This window comes from Alligator mississippiensis, chromosome 4 (assembly GCF_030867095.1).
Source record: "Alligator mississippiensis isolate rAllMis1 chromosome 4, rAllMis1, whole genome shotgun sequence".
In the NCBI taxonomy this organism is placed as follows: domain Eukaryota; kingdom Metazoa; phylum Chordata; order Crocodylia; family Alligatoridae; genus Alligator; species Alligator mississippiensis.
Window position 1 is genome coordinate 169,172,564 of NC_081827.1, and position 10,945 is coordinate 169,183,508.

The 10,945-nt window shown below is 48.2% G+C and overlaps 1 protein-coding gene across 6 annotated transcripts in view; it reads right to left on the reverse strand.

Moving 5' to 3' along the window:
- Positions 1 to 10,552, reverse strand: part of FAM117A (family with sequence similarity 117 member A) — a 29,922-nt gene extending 19,370 nt beyond the window's left edge. For 4 of the 6 annotated variants that reach the window (XM_059727052.1, XM_059727050.1, XM_059727051.1 and 1 more), the window contains exon 1: positions 10,411 to 10,552. In XM_059727052.1, the coding sequence (XP_059583035.1) occupies positions 10,411 to 10,537 (127 nt within the window). In that variant the 5' untranslated portion in view covers positions 10,538 to 10,552. Of the gene's footprint in view, positions 1 to 8,589; positions 8,743 to 10,410 lie in introns of all 6 variants that reach the window. The other 2 variants (XM_019482614.2, XM_059727053.1) reach the window with 2 other exon arrangements.
- Between the last annotated feature and the right edge of the window lie 393 nt (positions 10,553 to 10,945).

Genomic DNA, 10,945 nt, shown 5'->3' on the forward strand with positions numbered 1-10,945 from the left:
GGCAAGCCAGAGGCAGATGGTGGGGGAGCCGCAAGGAAGGAGCCTGACCCTTGTTCCTGGTGGCAGGTGCATGTGTGCCTCCAAACAGATGGTGAGGGAGGGACTGGGGTTGCGATGCCCTGGCCTGTTCCCTGCCATGCACACCAAATTGTGCATGCATCCACTGCTGCCATGGCGCCGGTTCTGGGACTCCAGACCCCACTGCAGCTGTTTGCAGCCTGCCCACTGCGTGCTGCAGCTGCCCGGCACCTGGGCCAACTGTGGCAGGACGCGGGTGGGCTGCAAACAGCTGCTCTGGAGCCCTTTCCGAACTCCATGGTAGCTGCATGGGCACACAACCTGGAAGATGCCTGGGGCAGCACAATCCCAGCCCCACCCTCACTGGGCACAGTGCCGTTACCACAGAGCCTGGCTGGGGCTCTGGAGCCCAGTACAGCTGTTTGCAGCCTGCCACAGTCAGTCCAGGCTCTGGGCAGCTGCAGCAGGCACCCAGGAGACTGAAAACATCTGCACCTGGGTCAAGCTCTGGCACCAGCTCTGTAACAGCAATGGTCCTGAGGCATGTGTGTGCAGCCAACAGCAGGGGAGGGGCCAGGGTTGTACTGCCCCAGGCCCTTTCCTGGCTGTGTGCCCCAAGGCACACATGCAGCTGCTGCCACCACAGAGCCTGGCCAGGACTGGAACCCGGTGCAGTTGTTTGCACCCAGCTGCCTGCTACTGCTGGCCTGGGCTCTGGACAGCAGCTGCCAGTCACAGGGCCCAGGCTACTTGCAGCAGGGCTTGCAGCCTCTCGGCTGCCTGCTACGAGCAGCCGGGGCACTATGGCCAGTAGCAGCTGCCTAGAGCCCAGGCAAGCTGTTGTGTGGCTGAGCCAAATGGCCTTGCATACCATGCTCTGGCATGTGTTGGGGGGTTGCCAATCCCTGGTCTAATGCAAATCTTACTATGGAGTATATTTTCAGGTACAAACAGGTTGCTTTGTCAGCACACTTCACTTGTGAACATGACTAAACTGCTGGTTGACCATCTTAGCACCTTATACTAGTAGCCACACAAGCATCAAGATTAGGTTGTGGCAGTCACCGTGGCTTAGCGTTTTTATCATTTATGCAACATTTCAGCAGCATTAGTCTTGAATAAAGACGTCCTTCCACCCAGGGTGCTTCAAGTTATTTCCATTCGTAACTCGAGGGAGAAGCTATGCACTATTTCACATTGTCACATTAACCACATCAGAAAATATAACACCACCTGCATATCATTTGTTCTTTTCTGCAGTTTTCACACGGTCATGTAGACCGATACCCCACTGCTTCTGGTTTTATACAGTACCCACTGAAAAGTTACCAAAACATGTTGATCAATCATTCAAAATTCATTGTATAAATTGTATAAATACTGATTGAAAAGAAATGAACAAAATATCTCCTCCCCTCCCATCTGAAAGCAGGTAGACTTACATAACTTGTACAGTACCATCTTTCCTTCAGGGTGCACACTGGGCAAGGAACAGATCTCAAACTTACCCTACAGAAACTAAGTTTTAAACACTATCGCCTGCATTTTTAATGCAGGGAGGATCTCTTTTTCCCCACACTGAAATGTCAGTACAAAAGTCAAACAGTGATAGATGCAATCATGCGACCTTTGTTTCCCTTCTCCCACACGTACGTACAGAGGCCAACAAGCTGAGAATAGCAAGTTTAGACTGAAGGTATGATTCATATCAGCTGAAGACAGCAATACCATGAACAGGCTCCTATTACCCCCGTTCATGAGAAACTTTCTCTGCTGAATATAATGCCACCTATGTTTTGCATTTGGCCTCAAGTCAGAGCCTTATATTCTCTATTTAGCCATACCTTATGCAAGATAAAGGAAAGATCTGATCCCACAGGACAAAGGTGAATTACTTGCAACTACAACAGCAGCAAATTTGTCAAGCTTGTCTGACATCTCATTTCATCTTCATTCCCATGTGCAAGGGAGTGCATTTTCCTCCCAAAACAGCTCCCTATGCTCCGGTTGTCAGTTCTATCAATCCATGTAATCTTAAAGCCTTAAAGGGAGATAGAAATATCCCATGGTGTTTTTGGTAATAATTAATTTCCTTCCTATAACTTAGGTGATCAAATTTTGCTGAAGTGACAATCTTTGTTGTCTGACATAACAATACAAGGTAGCTTACGCTCTATTATTGACCACTGACCTACAATTCATCCTATGACCTCAGTCTTTAGTTACCCTTTACACAATTAATGCCTCCTAAGAAGGAAGGGAATACCCTATATTTGTATGGCTGAGGCAACCTGACCTGTTAACCATACTTGCGATATCTTTCATATAATATGGAAGCCGACAGGCAGGTTTTCAATTAGACTGATATAGCCCCTCCATTCACCAACCCTGGGTGAAAACCTATATAAACCAAGGTTCTTTGGGTAAATATGGTATCTCATTAGACGACCTCAAATAGTTGGAAAAATTCTTCTTTGCAAACTTTCAGGTACAAATACTTCATGTGTCAGGCTGAGGAAGTATATGTAGTTGGTAAGAGCACAGACCAACTGCAGACGTTTCCTCAGCCTGACCAACGGTACTTGTATCTGAAAGCTTGCAAAGAAGAATGATTCCAACTATCTGAGTTGGTCTAATAAAAGATATCAAGGTTACCCAAAGAACCTTGTCTGCCTAAGTTCTTAGACCAACACAGCTACAACCTATACCCCTGATGCACAAAACCATTAAACTTCACATCCCCTGCAAGGCAGGATTCACTCTGTATCCATTAAATTACCACGTGATATTTTATTATTAAACCTACCTACATGGACATGTTCTACTTGACAGTTACAGATCCATAATAGATAACAAATATAATAATAAAAGGGAGTAATGATTAGAGGAGGTTTAATTAAGATTAGTAAGATCCTAAGATTCCCAGCTATGTCCAACAAGCTATCAACATCACATTATGTCTTCCAGAGCGCACAGGTACCAGGTACTATAGATTCAAATCCAGAAATCCCTAGAAGAGAATACTCAAGTTATCAGATGACCTACTAATTCCAGGGTCATACGACTTTTAGCCAACCTGCATTAAAACTGGTCACACAACTGGCTACAGCTCCCAATTAAAACAGTAAGATCCCAGTGTGCGCTGCTTTATTCGATCCAAGCAATCACACTCCTATGGAACAATTCTTCTGCATGGTGCAGATACCTATTTAAAAAAGAAAAGAAAAAGATGTCTGTGAATGCCCAACTTTGGTCATTTGCATAAATGCACCCAGAAAGCTGCACGTGTTAAGAGCACAAAGGAGAATTTAAGAACAAAGACACCACAAGCACCTGGGTCCACAATTTTGGTAACAAGAACCTTATACATGTCCACACAAGAACTTCACTAGATATAAACTGCTAACAAACAGCAAAACCTGCTACAGTTGAGATGTGCAGATAGTAAAACCAAAAGACAGAGGGCCTCAAGTTCATTTTCAAAGTGCTATGGCAAAGGAAAAAGGGAGGTAAAGGAGAAAAACAAAATTGAACACAGGCTTTGCCTTCTCTGTAGACAGGTATACCCACAAGGCTTTTAAGTGGTAAACAGGCCCTTTTCAGCCTGAATTGCTTCAAGAGCATTCCAATGAGTCCACATCTACAATATACACCAGAAGAAAGTTTCATGCAGATACCAGATAAAGACTTATTATGACAAGTCACTTGTTTAGTTCATCGGGTTAGCAGGACATACAAAGTAGGAGGACCTGAAGCAGGCAAGTTCAAAGCAACTAGATCCTTGCTAGGCAGGTCACTTCAGGCAACTTCCTAAAAGGTTAAAATGTACTTTATATTTTTATAAGCTCACATTCAAAGGAAATGCAATGTCTCAGAGAAAAAAAGAACAGTGATACAGTCCCTTAAGGTAAGGCTTAGGTGGAATATAGGACTTGGAAGAATGCCATTGCTAACCAGCAGGTCTTCCCCATACATGCATGCATCTTTACTAGACAGAGCTGTCCCTATCTGCACTTCCATTGCTCCCTCTCAAGTACTGCAGCACCAACCATGGCCATCCTTCAGACCAGGCACCCATCACACTCTTTCCATACCTCCATCTCTGCTGGCTTTCCTCCTCCAGTGACCCAAGAAATTTTCTCCTCCAAGACCCTCCTTAAAAAACACCAGACAATTTCTGGGCAACAGTCTGCTGCTGCTAACTATTCAGCCCCAACTTGCCAAATGGGCCTTTAATATAGGTTACAGTATGAACACATTTCATTATAAGCAAGTTTTTAATTAAAATCCTTGGAACAAGACAAACGTGAACACACTTTTTGATGCTCCCCTCCATCTTCTCTTTTTCTGTGTGTTCTCCAATTCAGAAAACTTTGGTCTCTAAAGTAACTTGCACACCAGTACTACCACACAGATTAAGATCCAAGGTCCTGTACAAGTTAGCCTCCTAAACAGATGCCATTTTCACTGGTCAGTCTGACCTGAAGAAAGCTTAGCAATCTCAGCATTTTACTTTAGAAAAGTAGATGCCAAATTTGAGCCATCTGGTGCAAGACCTACAAGCCAAGACCATTCGTTTCTCACTCCAGTAGATTCAAGGGCATGAATCATGTAGAAACACTGTTCACGGGTCCCTGTGGAACTGAGAGTTTGGATTCAGAGTAGGGAAATTTTCTAGTTAATGTGGAGTTTTGAGCAGTCTTTACAGGAAACTGGAGCATCACACAGCACAGCATTGTGTACAGTGAACAGAAATAAACTTCAAAGTTTCCATGGAACCAATTCCGCCTTTGTAAGAACACAGGTTCTTGACAGTGTTGCAGCACCCATGGAATTTTGATTGCACCAGTAATTCTCAGCCTGGTAGAACAGAGGCAGAAGGGGTGGATCTGGCTCCTGTATGAATAGGATCTTCAGGAAGGGTATGGTAATTGACCTGCCTTGACTGCATAAAGCCACATCATTGAATAAAAATCATCATTACTATAAGATTCTTATTTAGAAGTCAGTCAAGGTGTGAGGATTTTGAAACATCAAGGCAGACATCTTTATAGTAGCCTCAGAATTGCTTTCTTGGCTCCTCCACTGCAAATCAGCTATGCATCTTAACAGAAGCTTTTTAAGGGACAGATTCAACAACTGTTCCTTATTTAATTTCAACAGGATTTGAAGAGAAGAGAGCAGCTGCAGAATCAGACCTTGGGTCACTAAAGATTCTCTCTCCAACCCAGCATTTTGGATTCTGGGTGCACCAATCAAAAGCTCTGAAAACATAACTAATACTAGAGAAGCTGCCAGAACTAAGCATTTTTAAAAGCGTCACCCCCTCCTTCCTCTGAAGGCCAGCAGCCAAGCAACTCAAGAGCAACCCAGTAAGGCAGTGCAAGGGAATAGGGAAAAATCTGGTAACACAACAGAGCTCGACTCCAAGCTTCCAAAAGGATAGACTGCAAGTGTTAGATTAGGGATCGCCTCAAGATTGTCAGTTAAACTGTAGCTAATTCCTCATACCAGCTCCCACACATACAGGTGGTAAATTGAGGCTGAGTATAAACAGGGACAGAGGCAAACAGTAACAGAGTTACATACTGTACATGAAATTTGTGCAATAAGTGGGGTGGAACTCCCTTGAGCTGCTGCACTAGGAACACAAAGCCAGAAAGAAAGGACAGCTAGCAATTATAAGTCACAAATGGATTGTCAGAGGATTTCCAGCCTTCTAACCTTCAGAAAAACCTAGAAAGGGGCACCTAGTGCCATGTCACAGAACAGCCAAAGCCACAAAAGGGACTCATACCAAGCTAGCATACAGATATGCAGGCTGGCTTTTAATTTCGCAGTTAAGTTTTGCTTTAATTTTCTTCCAGTGATAAACTGCCATGTTCACAGCAGTCTCGCTTCAGAGTCAGATTTGTATTTGTGCATGTACATGTTGAAGGGAAGCAAGTGCTCAAGGAAATGTGCATTTATTTCATGCACCTGCTTCAGAAGTAAATTGGGCAAAACACTTTTAATGGCTGCTCTGATCAATACTAATCTTGTCAGCGGCAGAAACAATGCTGCTATTACTATAAGCCTCAAACAATGACAGACAACACTTTAGGAATGGTCATTCTCACTTTAGAGCGGGGTGGGAAAAATATGGCACGTGGGCCAGATCTGGCCTATGGAGTGATTTTGCCTAGCCAGTGGCAGGTCCCTCAGCCCTGCCAGGAGGCACTGGGGCACCCCATCCCATGCCAGCCTGCAGCTCACCCTAGGATGCCTATGCAACAGCAGCAGCCCCCAGCCCCATCAGCTTTGTGTGAGGCATAGCAGTGCGGGGGCAGTGGCAGGAGCCCTGGTGAGGGCACTGCATCTAGGGCCAGGTCTCTATGGATACCATGTGCAGCCAGGTGGGGAGATGTGTCTGAGGCCTGGGACCCATCCCCAGCCCTGGATACAGCACCCCACCTGGCTAAGAGCAGTCTCCGAGGAGATTGGGCCCCGGAAATAGCACCCTCACTAGGGCTCCAGCTGCTGCCCCCCTGCTATGCCACGATGCCCCCACCAAGCCAGTGGGGCTGCAGGCTGCTGCATTAGCATTCCAGGGCAAGCTGCAGGCTGGCATGGGACAGGGTGCCCCAGTGCCACCCACCTCCCTGGCCTCAGTCCTGGCCTCTGCTGCCAAATGCATAGTGGGACATAGAGTCACCACCAGATCCACCCCACTGCCTTCCCCACCTACACACCCTGGGCTGGGGAAAAGGAAGGGGGCTAAGTTCCCTCCCAATGATGGGCCTGGCAGTGACATGGCTGTCCTGTGCCCACTGCTGCCTCTCCTTGGCCTCCTGAGCCTCCTCCACAGGGGTCACAGCCTTCCTCTCCCTCTTGTGGGTGTTGCAGCCTCCACAGCGAGGCCTAGTGCAGCTTCCAACCCTGCCCTGGCCCTGCACTGTCACTGCTCCATGATCCCAGGCCCAGCCCCAGATACTGCTCTAGGGAGCAGTGTGGGCAGGGTGCACAGGCAGGTAGGGATCTGTGTCTGGGGCCAGAGCCATGGGGCAGTGATAGCACAGGGCCAGGGTAGGGAACAGCTGAAATCTGATCCCTGCATGCCCCTGCCTGAGGAACCTGCACCCACTGCAGGGGCATGCATGCAGCAGATCATGGCTCTGACCCAGCCCCAGCTCTGCAATGTCATCACCCTGCGACTCCACCCTCTGATCCCAGCCTTACCCCCCCTTCCCACTCCTGAATATCATTGCCCGGGACCCCATCCCACATAGGGAGTCTTGGTGAGTTGTTGCAGGGGTTGCAGGGTGCTGACCCAGCCTGCAACAGCTGACCAACACAGCTTATATGGCTCTTAAGGGGTGGGTAATTATTTGGGCTCATCTAGAGAATGGGTTATAGCAATCACTTCTCTAAGACAGAGAAACAGCTAGGACATGAAACAGTTTTAAAATGGTGGCTGTCAGGCTGGTAGGCCCAACATTTGGCCAACACACCTTACTATTTGATAAGTCTGTGTAATCCTGTGGTTAGTCAAAAACAAATGTTCCACTGCTCTTTTAGTGTTTCCTATAGTAAGAAAAATTCCAGCAGCAGCCTAGCACTGGTGAGCAATCCTACAAGTAAACCAACAACTGCATGCATGGGAAGGAGGGATGGGGTAGAAAAAACACCCCACATTTCTACATGCTGCTAAGACGTCTCGAAGAAGGTCAGACTTGTATTTTTCCAAGAGGTTAAAAATACAGCAGCAATACAGTTTTGAGACAAATAATGATTTATTACAAAATCAATTTAAATGATTACTTCTACATTAAGCCAAGTGACTTCTTTGATAGGATGAGCCATCCAATTTGAAATGACACACTTTTTTCCAAGTTTTAGTTGTATATAGCAATGGGGCTTTAGTTGTGACCTAAAGTCACCTTAAATGAGACAAATGGCTGCAAGGGAAAGTCTGCTGCAACCCTGCAAATGTAGAGAGGAGCTCTGTTGAGCTCAAAAGGCCAAAGATCAAAAGTCACTATTTGCATATAACTGGAATGCACATACAACACTTTCAACTTATCCCACAAGAACTTTAATGTAGTTTAAAAAACATCTTCTACACCCCTGTCTTCTAGCTTAATGCATTCTCTTTGCCCCTCTTCACTAACCACCCCCCCCACAGATTTCCTTGTGCTGTATCTCACCTCTTCCAGATTCTCCTATTTCTACTTCCTCAACTTCACACGTTCAAGCAATCATTTAACATACTTTTCTGCCATAACAGATTTGCCTCAGTGAAGCTTAAAGCACTTCACAAGCTGGGCAACTTTTTGTATGTCACAGGTGTGGGAATCATTATCTCCCCAAGATCACCCCACTGGTTTAATTACAGCACAGATTTCCAAACTCCCTGCAGCTGTAGAGAGCTACCTCAAGAGCAGTGGCTTTCAACCAGAGTGCCTTGAAATCCTTTCAGGGGTGCCACAGGGCACATCACTCAATGTTAGCACTGGCAGGTGTGCAAACATTATTCACAAGATAAACCCAGAGCTTCTAGAGAGGAATCTATTAGGTTAAAAACATTCTGACCTGTTGTGGTCTTTTGGAGTTCTTTGAAACAGGTGAATTGGAGTATTATTTTTCCATACTCAAAAATCAAGTGAAAACCAAAAGCTGCCATTTTCCAAGGGGTGCCTCGAGTCTAAAAAGGTTGAGAATCACTCCTGCAGGCGAGGCTACTTCCTTGATGCAGACAACAAAGAAAATAACTATGTAAAGTATTGATATAACATTAATGAATGATATCCTAAGTGGGCCTTCTGGGTACCCACCTTAATACAAACAATGATAGGGCAGTGCCAGTAAAACAATTCATCCTGGAGTATTTCACTCATAAGAGCAAATTTATTTTAAAAGCCTCTCAAGCACTTCTAATGTTATCAGAGGCTGCTGAAGCCTGCAACTTGCTTTCAGCTTCAGCCTCACAGTTGCAACGTTGGCCACCTGAACTCTAAAGTAGCTGTGGCTGGTGCCAAAGGTGCTCCCCACTCAGGTTGAAGATACAGTAAAAATGCAGGGCTTGCTTACAGACCAAGTTCCACCAAGTGGACCAAATATTTACACCAAGATGCATTTGCTTCATACCTTGAGTGTAGCAACTCCTTCTAACAACTCAAAAATTAAATTTAAGCTTTGATTTAAACTCAAGACTAATTATGACACTGAAAAAGGAGCTTGTGCAAGGCCAACCCACAAGGACTGCTGTTAAAATGCAACTAATCCAACACAATCAGGACACCGGGCATTTGACCCCTCATATATTGACAGCCCCATCTCTCTTCCCAACAGATTTCTGTAGGAGGTAGTACAGGTGGTGCAGTTTGGTCCACATGCTAGACAAGATCACTAGCTACTTTACTCTCCATCTTGCCTGGTTGATAAGTGGCACTCAATTCAGCATTTCACCTCCACAACACTTCAGACATCAAACAACCCTCCCATCCATCCTAGGAGGGACTGAACCTGGCTTTCATTTTAAGAGTGAAAGCAGAGCAGAGGTGAACTGCTTGCAAAGTACAGCAAAACTAGGGTGAGAACATAAATACACATAGCTGGTGTCGGGCTACTAATCCAGCCCTGGCAGCAGGCATGGTGCCGCTCTCTCATGCCCCTTTCTGCAACTAGCCAGGCACCTTATGCTTTCCCCTCTGAAGGGCTGGCTCCTGGGGCAGCAAATGAGGCCGAGGCTGGGTGGACAACAAAGGTGAGCTGCAATGGGCTCTCGCATCAAGCAACTGCAACAGGAGCTTTCTTGCCCCAGCCTGAAGGGCAAGATTTAGCCAAACAGCTCAGATGCCACACCACGGGGGGAGGGAGGGGGGGGCAGAGCCATGGACTAGGGCTGCCTCACATGCCTTTGTTTACCATGTGTGAGTGAATGTGTGAGAGAAAAGCAGACGTGGGGGGCAGTGTGTGTGTGTGTGTGTGTGTGTGTGTGTGTGTGTGTGTGTGTGTGTGTGTGTGTGTGTGTGCGCGCGCGTGCGTGAGAGAGAGCGAGCAGGGGGGAAGTGTGCGTGTGAGGGGGGAGGAGAATTGTGCGTATGAGAGAGAGGAGCGAAGGAAGTATGTGTATGGGGGGGGGTCTGTGTGTCTACGTGCGCGCGTGCGTGTCCGTGTGAAGAGAAAGCGTGCCCGCGTGGTACGGGAGGACACCCGTCGGGCGAGAAGCGCAGAGGACAGAGCGGCGGGCCCGGCGGACGCCTCCCCGCGCGGCAGGGGGCAGCGGGCCCGGCCGAGGTGGAAGGGGAGGGGGGACACGGCCCGGCAGGGCTCTATCGGTGCGGCCGGCGGCAGCCGCTCGCGCCCCGCGGACCCCCCCACCCCGCCCTACCCTGCCTGCCCGTCAGTTACCTGCCCGGCAGCCGGCATCGCCGCCCGCCCCGCGGCGCGGCTGCAGCTGGAAGGGGATGGTGGCTCTGAGCGGCTGCAGCCCCCCCGTTCCGCCCGGACAGCAAGAGCCCCCGGCTGCGCCCGCCATGCCCAACCCCACGCCCCAGCTGCAATGACCCCCACCGCGCGCGGGCCCTTATCAGGGCTCCGGGGGCCGAGCTGTCGGATGGGCCCCGACACCCATTGGTGAACGTGGAGGCCGGCTCCGCCCACCGACCAATGGGAGCCCGTCGTGACCCCCCCTCCCGCTCGGCCCCGCCCCCCCGCAAGCCTCAGCTTGGGGGGAGGGGGGAGACCCGCTGGCGACCAATCACGAGAGGCTATGCCGAGGGAGGTCCCGACCCTTCTCCACGGCCCCATCAAAAGAGGAGGAAGTGCTGGCGGGCTACACCCTTTGGTCCCGCCAAGGACCAATCATAAGGACAAGAACGCCCTTCAAAGACCAATGAGAAAGAGAAACGAGCGGATGGCCCAGCCTCCTCCGGATCCAATCAGA